This window comes from Oncorhynchus mykiss, chromosome 18 (assembly GCF_057628025.1).
Source record: "Oncorhynchus mykiss isolate SJ-2025 chromosome 18, ASM5762802v1, whole genome shotgun sequence".
NCBI lineage: Eukaryota > Metazoa > Chordata > Actinopteri > Salmoniformes > Salmonidae > Oncorhynchus > Oncorhynchus mykiss.
This window is the reverse complement of record NC_143039.1, coordinates 40976169-40997994: the sequence shown is the minus strand read 5'-3', so window position 1 is coordinate 40997994 and position 21826 is coordinate 40976169. Positions and strand designations below refer to the sequence as shown.

Genomic DNA, 21826 nt, shown 5'->3' with positions numbered 1-21826 from the left:
CCCTCTAGTTCTTTGGATCAATTATATTGGTGGCGCACCTATACATTATTTCCAGAAAATAATAAGTACAGATTACTATAGGCAATTATAAGATTGCTACATGCCATTATCGGACTATAATATTACTACGGGCCATTCTAGGATTAAGTACAGATAACTATAGGCCATTATAGAATTATACAAATAAATACACTTAATCCCAGGATTACACATAGTGCCTTTGGTTACTCCCTTTAGAGCTGTTCAGCCTTTTAACAAGAAACACATTCTCTTAACAGAAAGCACCCACATATTCCCCCCTTTGGGACTTACGTCCCAACCCTTAAATTTGATCCAGTACAAGTGAGAAGGAGAAGTATGTATTGCTATGGAGGTAATCTGCCTCCCTTTTCTCCTTATCGACCGTTGCTCCTCTTCCTCACCCATACTGGGGAATCAGGACCAAACCTCTCCTTTCACATATAGCTAGAAAGAAGTAAAAGATCCATACTCTAGCCAATTGTCCTTTAACACACTGTGTATAAGCATGTGCATGCATTGGTTTGCCTTGCCCAAGGTTCTCAGTTATGTAGAATACAATAAAATCAAATCAACTCAACCTCATAAACCCTTATAACATCGTTCTCAATATGACATCTAAACATGTGGCCCTCCCTCATGGACACCTCTCCAACAACCATTTTAGCATAAGCGTTAAACATGTCGGAGGATTAAGGGCATGGTCCGTGGACTCTTGTAACCGGAAAAACCCTATGTTACATACATGTTTAGACAAAACAAATTCTCAGAAGGTCTAACATCATTTATAGTATCATTCAACAATTGATATACTGAATATATGTATATTCACTAAACACACTATTCATCACAATACAATGGGCAATCACCCCTTTGACACATTGCACAATCCAATGGTTCAATATAATGATAATATCCATCTCTTTCTTTCCATCCCATTGGGCACCACTTACAATACCCTCTTTTAGGGCACTGTTGGTGCCAATGTGCTCCTACATTCTGTTGAAACCTGTGATCAGGATCCTCATTATTCTTGACATAGTCCGGAACTGGATATATGTCAGGAAGTTAACCATCTATTTCAGTCTCTAACAATTGTTGTTGATAGGTAAGACAAGCCACACCTCCCCCTGGAGCTACTCCCCATAACCATGCAGGATTTCCAAATGGACAGGCCAAAGGTCCTCCTTTAGCATTACATGGTTTTCCCTGTTTGTTGGTGTATTGTCCTGGAGCTCCAGGGACAGGGTACACCTCCACAGGTGGGTTGGTAAGGACTGTCTTTGGATCAGGAGAGATTTCAGTAAAGGCAAAACACAACAGAATACCACTCCCATCACCACTAGTGCGACACCTATCATGATTGCCATTTTTGCAAACATTGCTCCCCATTTTCCCAGGATTCAGTCCAACCAGTCCCAGGCTTGGGAGTCATGTCCAGCATTGACCTTTACTTCCTGTCGTAGTCCTTTCAGCTTGGTCATTGCCTTTAGTAAATGAACCATCTGGGGCGGTGTTATTGGGGATGAAGGTGCAGCATTCATCTCCAAACATAACACAAACTCCACCCTTTTCTGCTAAGAGCCAATTCAAGGACTGCCTGTTCTGCCATGTCATTCTGCTTGTGGCCTGTACTTCTTCTCCCAACGCTGTCAATGCATAGTCTGTATAATTAATGAATCTTTGTTGGTTATAGTAAATATAATTAATCCATTCTGGATTTTTGTTTGATGCTATCCAGAGAAATATTCAAATCCTGATTTAACCTCATCTCTTGCTTTGTATTCCCTGGGGATTCCTCTAGGTTGTCCTAATGCATTCAAATAGACCTTGGGGTCAGACTTATACTCTCTCCTTACTGGAAACAGGTACAAAAGTTTCTATATCCACAGTAAAACGAGTCCTATATCGACATAACCTGAATGAACTCTCGGCAAGGAAGAAGCCATTGCTCCAAAACCGCCATTAAAAAAAAGCCAGACTACAGTTTGCAACTCCACATGGGGACCAAGATCGTACATTTGGAGAAATGTCCTCTGGTCTGATGAAACAAAAATAGAACCGTTTGGCCATAATGACCATTGTTATGTTTGGAGGAAAAGGGGGGAGGCTTGCAAGCCGAAGAACACCATCCCAACTGTGAAGCACAGGGGTGGCAGCATCATGTTGTGGGGGTGCTTTGCTGCAGGAGGGACTGGTGCACTTCACAAAATAGATGGCATCATGAGGGAGGAAAATTGTGGATATATTGAAGCAACATCTCAAGACATCAGTCAGGAAGTTAAAGCTAGGTTGCAAATGGGTCTTCCAAATGGAGAATGACCCCAAGCACACTTCCAAATTTGTGGCAAAGTCAAGGTATTGGAGTGGCCATCACAAAGCCCTGACCTCAATCCTATAGAAAATTTGTGGGCAGAACTGAAAAGGCGTGTGCGAGCAAGGAGGCATACAAACATGACTCGATTACACCAGCTCTGTCAGGAGGAATGGGCCAAAATTCACCCAACTTATTGTGGGAAGCTTGTGGAAGGCTACCTGAAATGTTTGACCGAAGTTAAACAATTTATAGGCAATGCTACCAAAAACTTATTGAGTGTATGTAAACTTCTGACCCAATGGGAATGTGATGAAAGAAATAAAAGCTTAAATAAAAATGTCTCTCTACTATTATTCTGACATTTCACATTCTTAAAATGAAGTGGTGATCCTAACTGACCTAAGACGGAGTTTGTACTAGGATAAAATGTCAGGAATTTTGAAAAACTGAGTTTAAATGTATTTGGCTAAGGTGTATGTAAACTTCCGACTTAAACTGTATGTGTTTACTTTTTTTATTTGTACGTGTACGCAAACAGATGTCTGCACTCCTCCGCCAGGGGCACACAAAAAAATGCTCCACGTAAATCAATCACTGTAAGGTACTTGGCATCTGGAGGAACATTGATCGTGTAAGGATTTGGAACTTCCGCAAGCCAGTCCTGTGCTATGTCATTTATTGCTCTTAAGACATGTACCAGTCTCCATTTCTTTCCATCTGCTTTAAGGACTGGCAACAGAGATGTATTGTATCAGCTCTGTGTTTCTATTAATAACCCTGCTTTTATCAGCCCCTCAATAGTCATGCTTATGCCTTCCCTCGGCTTCTGGTTTCCTATAATATTGGTCTTTTCAGGGGTGTTTAGCATCTGGTTTTACTTTAATGCTTACAGGACTTGCTGATTTCACTACTCCAACGTCTGTGTCATGTTGTGACACCCCTTCTGGGAAGTGTTTGTTCTATTTCCTGCCTCTGCTGGTTATCTGGTGCTATCCCTTCTCCTAATTCTACTTGGTAAGTGTTTGTTCTATTTCCTGCCTCTGTTGGTTATCTGGTGCTATCCCTTCTCCTAATTCTACTTGGTAAGTGTTTGTTCTATTTCCTGCCTCTGTTGGTTATCTGGTGCTATCCCTTCTCCTAATTCTACTTGGTAAGTGTTTGTTCTATTTCCTGCCTCTGCTGGTTATCTGGTGCTATCCCTTCTCCTAATTCTACTTGGTAAGTATTTGTTCTATTTCCTGCCTCTGCTGGTTATCTGGTGCTATCCCTTCTCCTAATTCTACTTGGTAAGTGTTTGTTCTATTTCCTGCCTCTGCTGGTTATCTGGTGCTATCCCTTCTCCTAATTCTACTTGATAAGTGTTTGTTCTATTTCCTGCCTCTGCTGGTTATCTGGTGCTATCCCTTCTCCTAATTCTACTTGGTAAGTGTTTGTTCTATTTCCTGCCTCTGCTGGTTATCTGGTGCTATCCCTTCTCCTAATTCTACTTGTTGGTTAGCTCTAACTTCTACCTCCTTTGGGTCCCCATTCATTACTGTTGTGGGCAGTATTTTAATAAAGGCTTTATGAGTGGATAGTCTGTTTTGTTCCACTTGCTTATTTTTGCTTGTTTCCTCATGGACCTAAATCATTTTCTATAGCTCCCTTATTTACTAGCAATGTAATGTGTGGAACGGAATCAGAAATATTATAAAAATGTTCCACAGTATGAATCATCCCTGTCCCCTACATCCATTGCTGCTCCCTGTTTCCCTATAATTATGTACTGGGACATAATTGGTACTGATTTTCCATTTGCATTCATTATCCAAAGTTGTTCTAATAAATGGTCTTGTTAGGGGTCATACTGCATTGTGCAGTGATACTCTGATTTTTGCTCTATCAGCTTCAGGTATCTGAGCCTGGATAAACCTTCCCCACTACAGTTTTATCTATTTCTATCTTAATTTCTCCTAGCCAATACATATTTGCTGTTCCTTTTGTCATTACCATTTGTAGGTTTTAGTCCCGTTACCCCTTTAGGAGAGCACTTCATTTGGATGCCCATTTTGCATAGAGCATCCCTTCCCAGTACATTCATTGGGGTTTGTTCTGACACTAATATAGGAAGGGTTGCTGATTTATCATCAGCTCTTAAATGGACTGGACCTGTCATTGGAATTAACTGCGTTTGTCCCGAGAATCCTTTAGTTTTGACATATTCACCAGACATGGAGAGATGAGAGGCATAATTTGGACTTACACATGTGTAAGTGGCTCCCGTATCTATCATCATGGGTGTGCCTCTGTTCTCTATTTGAACCTGCAGGATAGGTTCTTGATCAGCTCTTGTGGTGATCACTGGGAACTGAGCCTTCCCTGTAGGATTCTCTGGGCACCCCTAGTATCCCTGATTAGGTCCTGCCCATGGGTTCACAGGACCCTGTGGTTGCTTCTGATTTTTGTTGCCAGCCTCCTCCAGTCTGTTTCCAATTATTTTGGTTCCTGTTTCCCTGTTGTTGCCAGGGGTTAATAGGACAATTTTGCCTAGTGTGCCCCAACAGATCCCAGGTGGTCCCAGCGGGCCCCTGTTTCCTCCTCTCTGATTGTTTTGCAGAAGTCTTTGTTGCCTATTGCCATTATTCCATTGTTGGGGTTGTTGTGCATACACATTCACTACTGGTGGTGTGGGTTGTACTTGGGCCTGCTGGACAGGAGATGGTTGTAGTCCTCCAGAGGAGACTGCAGCCATTGTTCTGCTTCAGGGACAGGGGCTGTCACTGGAGCTTGGACTTTCTTTTTCCCTTTGTTCGTTAGTCCTTCCAGCTGGAGCTGTATTAGCTTGTTCTGAATGTATTCTCCTTGTTCCTTGAGTCTTTGTTTATCCTTTCTGTATTTTCCCACTGCATGGATTACATGGTCACATAATTCTTTGTGTGATTTTGAAGACAGTCCCACCACGTCCTCCAGCCTGCTTCTCACTGGCTGGGGCTTGGCCTCTATCACTGAGTTCCGGAACAGAGTTGTCATCAGTGTGTGCCCCTCTGGATCCCGTTCTGTTTCCAGCCTCCATCGTTTCAGCTGTCCATGTAGATACGCAGCTGGATTCTCTGTCTCCCCCAGTGCTTCTTCAATCCTTGCCGGGTATTGCCTTCTTAGAGCACACCAAAAGTCTGAGCAGTGTGAGTCAAAGTCTATTCCATCTCCCAGTGTAGTCCCTATTGCCTCGTTCAGGTTACTGGACCTCCCTACATCCTCCTTCTTTGCCACTCCCACTACTCTCGCCAGCAGTGCCTTCAGATCCCCCACAGCCAGTAGCTTACCCATGGTTTGCTCTTCAAAAGTCCTATTCCATTTTCCTGCTCCATCATGGAGGTCAGGTAGGCGGGCAAACAACCATTCCAGGTCCTGCGAGCCCCATGGGACATAATGCACTTGAGTACCTTTTATAAAAAATTAGACATTGTGCACCATATCTTTCAGGTTCTTTCATCTTCCTCCTACTCCGCAGCCCTCTTTTTTCCCTTTCCCTGCCATAGACCATTTTCCTTAACTGGCTATACAGTTGAAATCGGAAGTTTACATACACTTAGGTTGGAGTCATTAAAACTTGTTTTTCAACCACTCCACACATATCTTGTTATCAAACTATAGTTTTGGCAAGTCGGTTAGGACATCTACTTTGCGCATGACACAAGTAATTTTTCCAACAATTGTTTACAGACATTATTTCACGTATAATTTACTGTATCACAATTCCAGTGGGTCAGAAGTTTACATGCACTAAGTTGATGGTGCCTTTAACCTTTCTGATCTCCCCATCCCGGATCCGGGATCGTGAATACAGACTCAAGCTCATTACCATAACGCAACGTTAACTATTCATGAAAATCGCAAATGAAATGAAATAAATATGCTAGCTCTCAAGCTTAGCCTTTTGTTAACAACACTGTCATCTCAGATTTTCAAAATATGCTTCTCAACCATTGCAAAACAAGCATTTGTGTAACAGTGTTGATGGCTAACGTAGCATTTAGCGTAGCATTTAGCGTTAGCATTCAGCTGGCAACATTTACACAAAAAAACAGAAAAGCATTCAAATAAAATCATTTACCTTTGAAGAACTTCAGATGTTTTCAATGAGGAGACTCTCAGATAGCAAATGTTCAGTTTTTCCTGAAAGATTATTTGTTTAGGACAAATCGCTCCGTTTTCTGCGTCACGTTTAGCTACGAAAAAAACCCTGTATCCAGGATTGTGTAAATCTATCAGCAAGCTCATTAGCATAACACAACGTTAACTATTCATAAAAATGGCTAATGAAATTAATCTATTTGCTCTCAAGCTTAGCCTTTTGTTAACAACACTGTCATCTCAGATTTTCAAAATATGCTTTTGAACCATAGCTAAACAAGCATTTGTGTAAGAGTATTGATAGCCTAGCATTGCATTAAGCCTAGCATTCAGCATGCAACATTTTCCACAAAAAAACATAAAACCATTCAAATAAAATAATTTACCTTTGAAGAACTTCAGATGTTTTCAATGAGGAGACTCTGTTAGATAGCAAATGTTCCGTTTTTACAAAAAATATTATTTGTGTCGACTAATCACTCCGTTTTGTTCATCACGTTTGGGTAAGAAAAAAAAAAAAGAAAAAAAAGTCATTAAAATGCGAACTTTTTTCCAAATTAACTCCATAATATCGACAGAAACATGGCAAACGATGTTTAGAATCAATCCTCAAGGTGTTTTTCACATATCTATCGACGATAAAATCCATCGTGGCAGTTTACTTTCAATTCTGAAGAAATGGAACGCGCATGGACTTACTGATTACGCACACAGGACACCGGGCGGGACACCAGGTAAATGTAGTCTCTTATGGTCAATCTTCCAATGATATGCCTACAAACACGTCACAATGCTGCAGACACCTCGGGGAATATACAGAAAGCGCAGGCTCATTCCTGGCGCATTCACAGCCATATAAGGAGACATTGGAACACAGCGCCTTCAGAATCCAGGGCATTTCCTGTATGAAACATCATCTTGGTTTTGCCTGTTGCATTAGTTCTGGGGCACGCACAGATAATATCTTTGCAGTTTTGGAGACGTCAGAGTTGTGTCTTTCCAAGGCTGTCAATTCCATGCATAGTCGAGCATCTTTTCGTGACAAAATATTGTGCTTAAAACGGGCACGTCTTTTTATCCAATAATGACACAGCGCCCCTATAGGTTCAAGAGGTTAAACAGCTTGGAAAATTCCAGAAAATTATGTCATGACTTTAGAAGGTTCTTACAGTGGGGGCAAACATTTATTTAGTCAGCCACCAATTATGCAAGTTCTCCCACTTAAAAAGTTGAGAGAGCCCTGTAATTTTCATCATAGGTACACTTCAACTATGACAGACAAAATGAGAAAAAAAAAATCCAGAAAATCACATTGTAGGATTTTTAATGAATTTATTTGCAAATTATGGTGGAAAATAAGTATTTGGTCAATAACAAAAGTTTATATCAATACTTTGTTATATACCCTTTGTTGGCAATGACAGAGGTCAAACGTTTTCTGTAAGTCTTCACAAGGTTTTCACACACTTGCTGGTATTTTGGCCCATTCCTCCATGCAGATCTCCTCTAGAGCAGTGATGTTTTGGGGCTGTTGCTGGGCAACACGGACTTTCAACAAGATTTTCTATGGGGTTGAGATCTGGAGACTGCCTAGGCCACTCCAGGACCTTGAAATGCTTCTTACGAAGCCACTCCTTGGTTGCCCGGGCGGTGTGTTTGGGATCATTGTCATGCTGAAAGACCCAGCCACGTTTCATCTTCAATGCCCTTGCTGATGGAAGGAGGTTTTCACTCAAAATCTCATGATACATGGCCCCATTCATTCTTTCCTTTACACGGATCAGTCGTCCTGGTCCCTTTGCAGAAAAACAGCCCCAAATCATGATGTTTCCACCTCCATGCTTCACAGTAGGTATGGTGTTCTTTGGATGCAACTCAGCATTCTTTGTCCTCCAAACACGACGAGTTGAGTTTTTACCAAAAAGTTATATTTTGGTTTCATCTGAACATATGACATTTTCCCAATCTTCTTCTGGATCATCCAAATGCTCTCTAGCAAACTTCAGACGGGCCTGGACATGTACTGGCTTAAGCAGGGGGACACGTCTGGCACTGCAGGATTTGAGTCCCTGGCGGCGTAGGGTGTTACTGATGGTAGGCTTTGTTACTTTGGTCCCAGCTCTCTGCAGGTCATTCACTAGGTTCCCCCCGTGTGGTTCTGGGATTTTTGCTCACCGTTCTTGTGATCATTTTGACCCCACGGGGTGAGATCTTGCGTGGAGCCCCAGATCGATGGAGATTATCAGTGGTCTTGTATGTCTTCCATTTCCTAATAATTGCTCCCACCGTTGATTTCTTCAAACCAAGCTGCTTACCTATTGCAGATTCAGTCTTCCCAGCCTGGTGCAGGTCTACAATTTTGTTTCTGGTGTCCTTTGACAGCTCTTTGGTCTTGGCCATAGTGGAGTTTGGTGTGTGACTGTTTGAGGTTGTGGACAGGTGTCTTTTATACTGATAACAAGTTCAACCAGGTGCCATTAATATAGGTAACGAGTGGAGGACAGAGGAGCCTCTTAAATAAGAAGTTACAGGTCTGTGAGAGCCAGAAATCTTGCTTGTTTGTAGGTGACCAAATACTTATTTTCCACCATAATTTGCAAATAAATTCATAAAAAATCCTACAATGTGATTTTCTGGATTTTTTTTCTCATTTTGTCTCCTAGTTGAAGTGTACCTATAATGAAAATTACAGGCCTCTCATCTTTTTAAGTGGGAGAACTTGCACAATTGGTGGCTGACTAAATACTAGTATCTGGTTATTTTAACTGTTGTCCTCTAACCCCTATTCCTTTTTCAAACCCCTCCTGTTCTCTCAGTCTAAGCCAAGTTTTACTTAAACGTCTATGGTACTAACACAAAATGTCATTTCCTTGATTGTGCTAGTTCCTCTAATGTAGATCCAATTCGCCCTACTGTCCAATTCCTAAAACCACTCTCTCTCTCTCTGCTTTTAATGAGTATCTTCCAACAGGACCGTTTAGCTCTGGGTGACTAGACCACACCCTAGTTCCTCCTACCTCTATCCAGGTTACTTTTATATTTTCTAACTACTGTGCTGCACCCAGCATCAGTTGCTTTTCCAGTCTTTTTATTTAGATACCTATTCTTTCGTTGCATAAACACTTCCACTTCTATTTTCACAACTTTTCTTTGATTTCCGGGAACCTGATAATGTTCTGTCTTGCACCTGTGTATTCTTTGTTTTCTTTGGCTCTTACTTTGTTGCCCTAGTCTAGACACTCGCTTTATTTGACCTCTTTGAGCTTCTTATAGTATCCATACTATTCTTTGTTCCCTATTCTCATTCTGTTCTGCCATTCACTTTTATATATTATTTTTTTAACAATTTATGTCCGGACGGCTGGTCCATGTCCGTAAATCTCCTACCCACATTTGTATCATTACTATTTCCTGTGCCAACCACTGTTTAATCAGTCGTAGTTTAAAGGTTATTCTTTCTCCTGGTTTACGCCACCATCTGCAAATGGTAAATTGAGAAGTTCTTATCTGTACCCACCTTACTCTTAACTCCAGCCCTCCTGGTAACAGACATATTTCTGTAAATGTTTGATCACCATACAGTCGTACGTTGGGTCCAGGCCAAGAGCGTCCTCCCTACCAGGTCACACTTAAGTTACGGTCCAGGAGCGGTTCGCTTCCAGACTGAATCCTTCTTTTACTCTTTCTTTCACACTTGCTCAACCCCGGTGGAAACCGGGCGCGTCCTCCCTACCAGGCTGCACTTAAGCAGCGAACCAGGAGAGGAGCTTCCCCACCAACGACAGACGAATTCCACACTTACCTTTATGCATTTCTTATGCTTTCCCCAAGCGACCTGAAAATTCAGCCCTTCTCTGATACACTTCCCCGACCCACATGACTCGGACTGATTGAATAAGATTAATGAATTGCACTCGCAACTAATTGCGATTGCAACCTCAAACGGGTTGAACAAACAAGTCCGGCCAAACTGAATTGGACAAAACAATCCAAATGTAACGGATGTGAAACGGCTAGCTTAGTTAGCGGTGGTGCGTGCTAAATAGCGTTTCAATCGGTGACGTCACTTGCTCTGAGACCTTGAAGTAGTAGTTCCCCTTGCTCTGCAAGAGCCGCGGCTTTTGTGGAGCGATGGGTAACGATGCTTCGTGGGTGACTGTTGTTGATGTGTGCAGAGGGTCCCTGGTTCGCGCCCGGGTATGGGCGAGGGGACGGTCTAAAGTTATACTGTTACACAAACTCAAACAGACTGAACAAACTGGTCAGATGAACCACCAAAATAAAACAGGTGAATAACCCCACTCAACTGAGCCAATCAAAACTGATGTGGCACAACCCCCCCCCCCTTGCTTAGCCTAGCTCCCTTGCCTAGCTCCCTTTAGAGCTATTCAGCCTTTTAACAAGAAATACATTCTCTTAACCTCTCTGGTACAAGGTCCCACCTCGACAACAGCCAGTGAAATTGCAGGGCGCCAAATTCAAAACAACAGAAATCCCATAATAAAAATTCCTCAAACATACAAGTATTATCCACCATTTTAAAGATACACTTCTTGTAAATCCAACCACAGTGTCCGATTTCAAAAAGGCTTTACTGCGAAAGCACACCATGCGATTATGTTAGGTCAGCACCTAGTCACAGAAAACCATACAGCCATTTTCCAGCCAAGGAGAGGGCTCACAAGGCAAAAATAGTGGTTAAGTTAATCACTAACCTTTGATCTTCATCAGATGGCACTCATAGGACTTCATGTTACACAATACATGTATGTTTCGTTCGATAAAGTTCATATTTATAGCCAAAAATCTCAGTTTACATTGGCGCGTTAAGTTCAGAAATGCATTGTCTCAAACAAATATCAGGTGAAAGTGCAGAGAGCCACATCAAATTACAGATAAACTTCTCCTTAATGCAACAGCTGTGTCAGACTTCAAAAAGGCTTTACGGAGAAAGCACACTTTGCGATTTATGTTAGGTCAGCACCTAGCCACAGAAACCCATACAGCCATTTTCTAGCCAAGGAGAGTGTCACAAAAGTCAGAAATAGCATTAAAATTAATCACTTCCCTTTGATCTTCATCTGGTGGCACTCCCAGGTCTCCATGTTAGACAATAAATGTTTGTTTTGTTCGATAAAGTCCCTCTTTATGACCAAAAACTTTTGTCCAGTAATCTGAATGCTTAAGGTGCGTGCACTAAGTCCAGATGAAAAGTTTTTAAAAAGTACAATAAAAGTTAGTAGAAACATGCCAACCGATGTTTAAAATCAATCCTCTGGTTGTTTTGGTCATAAATAATCAGTAATATTTCAACCGGACGAAAGCTTCGTCAATAGGAAAGGAGAAACAATCATACGCATGGCTGATGAATGGAAATTTCCACTGGCCACTGATTAAAAGTACTGTATCTAAAAGCCTGAAACAATGCCTAAAGACTGGCCACATGTAGAGGAAGCCACAGAGCTCATGAACTGGGTCCTAAGTCTTTGTATGGTAGATTGGCTTTCAATGGAAAAACAGCCTATCAAAATAATAGTACTTCCTGGTTGGATTTTCCTCGGGTTTCCTCCTGCCATATCAGTTCTGTTATACTCAGACATTATTTTAACAGTTTTCGAAACTTTAGAGTGTTTTCTATCCAGATCTACTAATTATATGCATATCCTATCTTCTGGGCCTGGGTAGCAGGCAGTTTAATTTGGGCATGCTTTTCATCCAAAATTCTGAATGCTGCCCCCTACCCTAGTGAAGTTAACAGAAAACACCCATACTAACTGCCTGGTACTCAGCACTCTGGTACTCAGCTCATGTTGTGCTACATCTCTATAGGCTAGGCCTACTATATAATAGGCTAGGCCTGTTACTAGCCTGTTCAACCTCTTTCGTATCGTCTGAGATCCCTAAAGATTGGAAAGCTGCTGCGGTCATCCCCCTCTTGAAAGGGGGAAACACTCTAGACCCAAACTGTTACAGACCTATATCCATCCTGCCCTGCCTTTCTAAAGTCTTCGAAAGCCAAGTTAACGAACAGATCACCAACCATTTCGAATCCCACTGTGCCTTCTCCGCTATGCAATCTGGTTTCCGAACTGGTCATGGGGGCACCTCAGCCACGCTCAAGGTCCTAAATGATATCATAACCACCATCGATAAAAGACAATACTGTGCAGCCGTCTTCATCGACCTAGCCAAGGCTTTTGACTCCGCATTCTTATTGGCAGACTCAATAGCCTTGGTTTCTCAAATGACTACCTCGCCTGGTTCACCGACTACTTCTCAGATAGAGTTCAGTGTGACAAATCAGAGGGCCTGTTGTCTGGACCTCTGGCAGTCTCTCTATGGGGGTGCTACAGAGTTCAATTCTTGGGCCGACTCTTTTCTCTGTATATATCAATGATGTCGCTCTTGCTGCTGGTGATTCTCGGATCCCCCTCTACGCAGATGACACCATTCTGTATACTTCTGGTCCTTCTTTGGACACTGTTAACAAACCTCCAAACGAGCTTCAATGCCATACAACACTCCTTCCGTGGCCTCCAACTGCTCTTAAATGCTAGTAAAACTAAATATATGCTCTTCAACCAATCGCTGCCCGCACCCGCCCGCCCGACTAGCGTCACTACTCTGGACGGTTCTGACTTAGAATATGTGGACAAATACCTACAGTAGGTGTCTGGTTAGACTGTAAACTCTCCTTCCAGACTCACGTTAATCTTTCTAGGGCAGGGGAACCCCTCGACAACATTCCGCTAAAAAGGCAGTGCGCGAAATTCTAAAATATTTTTTGGAAATATGTAACTTTCACACATTAACAAGTCCAATACAGCAAATGAAAGATAAACATCTTGTTAATCTACCCATCTTGTCCGATTTCAAAAATGCTTTACAGCGAAAGCACAACATATGATTATGTTAGTCATAGCCAAGTCGAAAAAACACACAGCCATTTTTTCCAGCCAAAGATAGGAGTCACAAAAAGCAGAAATATAGATAAAATGAATAACTAACCTTTGATGATCTTCATCAGATGACACTCATAGGACATCATGTTACACAATACATGTATGTTTTGTTCGATAATGTGCATATTTATATCCAAAACATCTCAGTTTACATTGGCGCCTTACGTGCAGTAATGATTTTGCAGAAATACTCATAATAAACATTGATAAAAGATACAAGTGTTATTCACATAATTAAAGAAACTTCTCCTTAATGCAACCGCTGTGTCAGATTTTTTTAAAACTTTACGGAAAAAGCATAATCTGAGAACAGCGCTCAGAACCCAAAACAGCCAGAGGAATAGCCGCCATTTTGGAGTCAACAGAGTTAGAAACAACACCATAAATATTAATTTACCTTTGATCTTCATCAGAAGGCACTCCTAGGAATCCCAGTTCAACAATAAATGACGGATTTGTTCCATAAAGTTCCATAAAGTCGTCATTTATGTCCAAATAGCCACTTATTGTTAGCGTGTTCAGCCCAGTAATCCATCTTCATGAGGTGCAGGCACTTCGTCCAGACAAAAACTAAAAGTTCCGTTACAGTCCTTTAGAAACATGTCAAACGATGTATGGAATCAATCTTTAGGATGTTCTTAACATAAAACATCAATGTTCCAACCGGAGAATTCCTTTGTCTTCAGAAAAGCACTGGAACGAGAGGTAACTCTGTCGGGAGCGCGCGTCATGAGACCAAGACCTGCCAGACCACTGACTCAGAGGTCTCATGAGCCCCTCCTTTATAGGAGAATCCTCATTCAAGTTTCTAAAGACGGTTGACATCTAGTGGAAGCCGTAGGAAGTGCAACTTTATCCATATCTCAATGTGTATTTGGTAGGCCAAGCTTTGAAAAACTACAAACCTCAGATATCTCACTTCCTGGTTGGATTATTCTCAGGTTTTCACTTGCCATATGAGTTATGTCATACTCACAGACATCATTCAAACAGTTTTAGAAACTTCAGTGTTTTCTATCCAATACTGTCCCTATCCCAAAAAGGTTAAGCATCTCCAATCCATAATTAAATCTAGAATCTGCTTCCTATTTCGCAACAAAGCCAAACATACCCTCGTAAAACAGACTATCCTACCGATCCTTGACTTCGGCAATGTCATTTACAAAATAGCCTCCAACACTCTACTCAGCATATTGGATGTAGGATCACAGTGCTATTCATTTTGTCACTAAAGCCCCATATACTACCCACCAGTGCGACCTGTATGCTCTAGTTGGCTGGCCTTCGCTACATATCTGTCGCCAAACCCACTGGCTTCAGGTCATCTGTAAGTCTATGCTAGGTAAATCCCCGCCTTATCTCAGCTCACTGGTCACCATAGCAACACCCACCCATAGCACGTGCTCCAGCAGGTATATTTCACTGGTCATTCCCAAAGCCAACACCTCATTTGGCTGCCTTTCCTTCCGGTTCTCTGCTGCAAATGACTGGAATAAATTGCAAAAGTCAATGAAGCTGGAGACTCATGTCTCCCTCATTAACTATAAGCATCAGCTGTCAGGGCACTGCACATCTGTAAATAGCCCACCCTCATCCCCATGTTATTATTTTTTTGTTGTTGCTATTTTGCACCCCAGTATCTCTACTTGCACATCATCATCTGCACATCTATGACTCCAGTGTTCATGCTAAATTGAAAATTAACCACTATGGCCTATTTATTGCCTTTCTACATTTGAACACACTGTATATAGATTTTTCTATTGTGTTATCGACTGTACATTTGTTTATTCCATGTGTAACTCTGTGTTGTTTTTGTCACACTGCTTTGCTTTATCTTGGCCAGGTCACAGTTGTAAATGAGAACTTGTTCTCAACTGGCCTACCTGGTTAAATAAAGTTGAAATAAATAAATATATTTTTATTATCTTTCCATTTTCGCCTAAAATTACATACCCAAATCTAACTGCTTGTAGCTCAGGACCTGAAGCAAGGATATGCATATTCTTGATCCCATTTGAAAGGGAACAATTTGAAGTTTGTGGAAATGTGAAATGAATGTAGGAGAATATAACGCATTAGATCTGGTAAAAGGGTCTATATGTTGTGTTCCATCATATTTGAAATTCAAGAGAAAAGCCATACATTGAGATAGGAGTCTAGGTGTCATTTAGATGTTGTCCACAAGATGGCAGCAGTGTGTGCAACGTTTCAGACAAATCCAGTTAAGAATTACATCACTACACAATATTTTGTATCAAGTCTGTCAGGAGTTTGCCCAAATGACCTGAATTGGTCCATTTATACATTTTCAAGTACATACCTATAGAGAACATACAAAAATGCTATGGTATACAAAATAAAAGTTTACACACTCCCAGGAATGTCATTCATGATTGATCATTGGCTTCCCTACAGAAAATACACTAACCTTCACACATCTAGATGGCCGGGGGTGGGGGGGTCAAACTGTAGAACCCAGTTCCTACATTTGAATATAAAAACAAAACTATGCTATATTTTATCTCTGGGACCCTCAGGATGACAAATCAGAGCAAGATTACTGAATGTAAGTACATTATTTACCTTCAGAGGTGAATGTATCAAACCAAGTGCCATGATGTGTTTTGTTGTTGTGCACTCGCCTCAAACAATAGCTTGGTATTCTTTTTGCTGTAATAGCTACTGTAAATTGGACACTGCAGTTAGATGAACAATCATTTAAGCTTTCTGCCCATTATAAGACATGTCTATGTCCTGGAAAGTTGGCTGTTGTTTACATTGTCATTCTAATCACATTATTGCATATTGAGCAATAATTGTCCTGGTTTAGGGACACCGATCCAATAGAGGTTAAGTAAATTGCAAATTGCTTCTCTTTGCAACAGGAGTATAGCCTACCTGGCTGGCATGAAAATGAACCTCGAAAATGAACCACAGGAAAAGCATCATCCATTTGCTATAGACAGCATTTATTTTTTTTCTCTACCCATGTTCCGAGACGGGTGCATAATAATGGTCCATTCTGAATAAAAACAAATTTCACATATTATGTTTTGATTTTTTTATACATTCTAAGGCTGCATGATGCAAATCAAAGGAGGATTTGAAATGTGTATTTTACACCCCTTTTTTCTTCCCAATTTCGATCTTGTCTCATCGCTGAATCTCCCCAACTGGCTCGGGACAGGCGACGGTGGTGTCATGCGTCCTCCGAAACATGACCCACCTATCCGCGCTCCTTAGCACACACCAGGTTAACCCGGAAACCAGCCGCACCAATGTGTCGGAGGAAACACCGTTCGAGTGGTGACCTGGATCAGCCTGCAGGCACCCGGCCTGCCACAAGGAGTCGCTAGAGCGTGATGAGTCAAGTATAGCCCCCCCGGCCAAACCCGCCCCTAACCCGGACGACGCTGGGCCAATTGTGCGCCTTCCTATGGAACCGACTCTTTCAATGAGTCGGTCACCAGTTACAAAGAGCAACCCTTTTTCTCTGGTGTATTGACAATGACTTTCTTTGTACTGTAGTTGGTTCATGTAAGGAAGAAAGGCATCTCTTATATTGCCGGAGGCTACGTTTTCTACCACACTGCAGTGGAAGAGAGGATGCTACTGTATTTTAGAATAACTCTCATTGAGGTTTGAAATTCCTCTCATCCTGGCTCTTTGTAGACTTATTTCTCTGCAGGCCCCCCAGCATATCATTGCGTTTGATGCATGAGTGGTGTGCTCAGGCGGGTATTCAGCATCAGTCCCTTTTTCAGGTGCCTCTTAACAGGCTCAGCAGAGCCCCACTATAGATACATTACAGTAGATGATTTCTATCTTTTTGATACCGTCTCCTGCCCATGTTCCATTATGGAGGGCCAAGTCGACCCACGCAGTAAGGGCACACCTGTGAGGGGGAGACCTGCCAGTTGGGATGGGGGGGGGGGGGCTTGGTGAAATACTGTTGAGGTTGCAGTACGTGGAGAGGGACTGCATTATGTATACAGTATATGTAGATTTATTCACTCAATTGTTTCTTACTAGGGAAATGCATTAACCAAGCAGGATAAATATTTAACAGTCCCCAATTGGAGACCTAATGGAATGCAGAAATTTGAGAGTTTCATTAGTATACTGTTTTTTGTACCTTTATGAGTAAAAGTAATGTTTTTCTTTCTGTATCCACAGAAAAGTAGAACAAGTACCTTTAGTTCACAAGCTTGAATAATCTTTGCTGTATTCATAAGTTAGCCTAGCTAGCAGATTGTAATGGGCTAATGTGATGGTCCATTAGCTGTTACATGAAGGGTACTGTTTGGTGTAGCACAGTGAATCTTCGACTAACCTTAACTTGGCGATACTATATTTGTTCTCGATTCGGCCTAACATGTATCTTCTAAAATAACAGTATCCAGTTGCAGGTGGTTTGTTTGAATTTAGAAAATGCTCCGTTTATGTGTACACTGCCATCTTGTCTATTTCAAATCTTCTCTCATTGAGCGTGACAGGGGAGTGACATGCGGCACTTTTAGGTTTACCCAACTGTCTCAATCAATGAGAGAAGATTTGTACACATTATTGGATTACTTCATGGAGCAAAACATTTATTTATTTTAATAACAAAGCATTTTCTAAATTCAAATGAATCAATAAAATTGATTAAATTGTTGTTTTTCCTCATCAATCTACACACAATACCCAATAATGACAAAGCAAAAAAAGGTTGGTTGAAATGTTTGCAAATGTATAAAGAAAAATACTAAAATTTCACTTAAGTATTCAGACCCTTTACTGATTACTCTGTTGAAGCACCTTTGGCAGAGATTACAGCCTTGTCTTGGGTATGATGCTACAAGCTTGGCATACCTGTATGTGGGGAGTTCTTCTCTGCAGATCCTCTCAAGCTCTGTCAGGTTGGATGGGGAGCGTTGCTGCACAGCTATTTTCAGGTCTCTCCAGCGATGTTCGATCGGGTTCCTAGTCTGGGCTGTGGCTGGACCACTTAAGGACATTCAGAGACTTTTCCCGAAGCCACTCCTGCGTTGTCTTGGCTGGGTGCTTAGGGTCGTTGTCCTTCTGGAAAGTTCTCCCATCTCCACAGAAGAACTCGGGTTCTTGGTAAATTTTAAGAATGATTGAGGCCACTGTGTTCTTGGGGACCTTCAATGCTGCAGACATTTTTTGTTACCCTTCCTCAGATCTGTGCCTCAGCACAATCTTGTCTCGGAGCTCTACGGACAATTCCTTCGATCTCAGGGCTTGGTTTTTGCTCTGACATGCACTGTCAACTGTGGGACCTTTATATAGACAGGTGTGTGCCTTTCCAAATCATGTCCAATCAATTGATCTTACCACAAGTGGACTCCAATCAGGTTGTAGAAACAGCTCAAGGATGATAAATGAAAATAGGATGCACCTGAGCTCAATTTCGAGTCTCAATGCAAAGGATCTGAATACTTAGGTAAATAAGCTATTTCTGTTTTTTATTTTTTATTAATACATTTGCAAAATTGTAAAAAAAAAAAAAAAACTGTTTTCACTTTGTCATTCTGAGGTATTGTGTGTAGATTGGTGATAAAAACAATAAAAAAAATACTTTTAGAATAATGCTGTAATGTAACAAAATGTGGAAATGTGAAGGGGTCTGAATACTTTCTGAATGCACTGTAGTTTATGTCCTGTACTTTCCTGTCACATTGTGCCCTTGTCCGTTTGTGACTATTAGGGCTCTGAGGTCCTGGGAGCGAGAGTTGCCAGTTCTAAAACTGAAGCTGAGTTGTTTCTCCTCCGGTTTGCAGTGCTCAGGGACAGAGTCGTTTATTTGATTCATGTATTTATCTTACTGCTCTCTCTCTTGGCTGTGCCCAGTCCTCTGTGGTATCCAGGTTGTAGGGACTCTTTCTCTCTGGGACTGCTGTAAATTGATTGAGGGTGAGGACGAGTTCCGACTGAGAGACATGGCAGCTATTATAGAGAGGGCAGGGAGATGTAGAGAGAGGGAGGGAAGGAGCTAACTGGATTTGATTTTGATGGTGTGAGCTATAAAGAAAACAAAAGGCAAAGGTCCACTCTTTAAGTTCCGTTGATAGCTTCTTAAATCTCTTTTAACTGGTCGTTCACCTCTATGTAACTTCTTGGCTCTTGTCAGGAGGGAAGTACCCTGAAACTAATTTAGGAGTTAACTTCACTGGAGAGGTGGAAGCTTTTGCTCTGGTTTTGTTTGGGGTTTGTGATAACAAGAGGCCCAGGCTAAGGGTTAGTCATGGTTCTCTTCATACTACTGAAATGTGGACCTTTTAAGGAAACAACAAGGTGCTGTCTTCGGTTTGCTGCCCTTCGTCAGGCACTGGTTTCAACATGGCTTTTATACAGTGCCCAAGCTTATTCAAGAAGGCTAAACCCCTTTCTGTTTTCTGTTTTGACTCTCAGTTCATAGGATACAGGGGAATGTTAGATGAAAGTAGAAGTAGGAAGTAGTTGAATAGTTGGCACTTCACATATCCCTCCTCTATTTTTTTTGTCTTTCTCTCTTAGGGCTCATCATCTTCCGGTCGGTCCCGTAGTGTCTCCCTCCTGCCAGCCTCCTCTTCGCCTGGTACCCAGAGGCACTTGGTGGGTTTGGGCACACCCAGCAACATCGTGACCATCACCCACCACAAGTCCCCAGCCGCTGCCCGACGGGCCAAAAACCAGTATCCTGGCAGACTGCTGGAGGTCAAAGAGGTGGGTGGAACCAGGAACTGTCCCTCTCTGATGACATCATCATGGATTCATTGATTATTCATTGTTGTAGACGCTAGGCAGACTGTCTGCCAAATTCATCCCAATTTCAGCCAGATTGGAGTCATGGAGTTTGGATTTTTAAATGAACTATTTCCACATTATGGAATATTTCTGTTCAAAGTACATTACCCAGTCATTTCAAGTTGACCGCAACATTGACCCCAACACACTCTTGTTTCAATACTGCACTCTATCCCATGTCCTATGCATTCAGTGTTTCTGCCGACCCTCTGGTGGGCCATTGGTGCAGTGAGTTCATAAAATATTTTTGGGCCTGGGCGTTTGACCCGATCAACATTGACTGCACTGCTCTCTGTCTGTAGCTTGATCTTGCTTTGCGTTTAACATGGCATGTGACAAAAGGGAAATCAAGCTAATGTTGTACCTATGGAGTGAAGTCTGAACTAGAGAGAGGTGGTGTGTCTTTATGTTCTACATTCTGTAGGGGCATTATAGCAGTAACTCCAGTTTCTGCTAAAATGGCTAAATAACCAACTGAAGAATTTGGCATTCATTTGCATAAACATTTTGAGACTGAAACTGCCCTTCGAATTCTTCCTCCAAAACTGATCAGTGTCACAACCGTCAAAATAACATTCGGACCAAGGCGCAGCGTGATACGGGTTCCACATCTTTTATTTCGTGAAACGCACAAAACAATTTAAAAAAAACTAATGAAACGTGAAGCTATGCTTTCAGCTGTGCTCACAGGCAACTACACATAAACAAGATCCCACAAAACACAGTGGGGAAATGGCTGCCTAAATATGATCCCCAATCAGAGACAACGCTAAACAGCTGCTTCTGATTGGGAACCATACCAGGCCAACAGAAATAAAACAACCTAGATTACCCACCCTAGTCACACCCCGACCATGCCAAAATAGAGGATAAAAAGGCTCTCTATGGTCAGGGCGTGACAATCAGTCTGTACTTAGCTACATTTTTTGCATGTCTTACTGAAGATTACTGAATGTAAGTACATTATTTACCTTCAGAGGTGAATGTATCAAACCAGTTGCCGTGATAAAAGTGTATTTGTTGTTGTGCACTCTCCTCAAACAATAGCATGGTATTTTTTTTCACTAATAGCTATTGTAAATTGGACACTTCTGTTACAATAACAAGAATTGAAGCTTTCTGGAAAGTTGGGTGTTACTTACAACGTCATTCTAGTCACATTAGCACACGTTAGCAACAACCGTCCCAGTATAGGATCACCGATCCCGTAGAGGTTCAAACCAGACTGAACACACTGTCAGCGCAGCAATCTGGGTTAAGCAGGCTATTGCTCACATGCATTCATTCAATAATGTAAGCTTTGCCTTTATAACGACTGATTTTGTAACCTTTCTGTATAGCCTGTCTGCAGTTGCTTATAGGGATTTATTGAAAAAGATGACGCTATACTGTACTATAGGCCAGAGACAGCAGATAAGAACTTGATGGAATCACGATTGTCTGACACTTTTAGCTGAGCAGTCGCCTCATTCACAACTTTTGTTTAGTTAGTCCTAGCGGTCTAGTCTTGTTCCTGCTATTGTCAGTGGGCTGTGTTCTTGTCTGCTGAATTATATAGATAAGATGACTTCCATACATTTTCAGCTGATGGAAATCATTCTCAAAGTGATGACAGTGGATT

At 41.7% G+C, this 21826-nt stretch overlaps 1 protein-coding gene across 1 annotated transcript in view; it reads left to right on the top strand.

Annotated features, from left to right (window-relative positions):
• Window positions 1–21826, top strand: part of LOC110496796 (oxysterol-binding protein-related protein 10) — a 138834-nt gene that overhangs the window by 58962 nt on the left and 58046 nt on the right. Inside the window, exon 5 of the mRNA XM_036952521.2 lies at window positions 19936–20124. Coding sequence (XP_036808416.2) covers window positions 19936–20124 — 189 coding nt within the window. The remainder of the gene's footprint in view (window positions 1–19935; window positions 20125–21826) is intronic.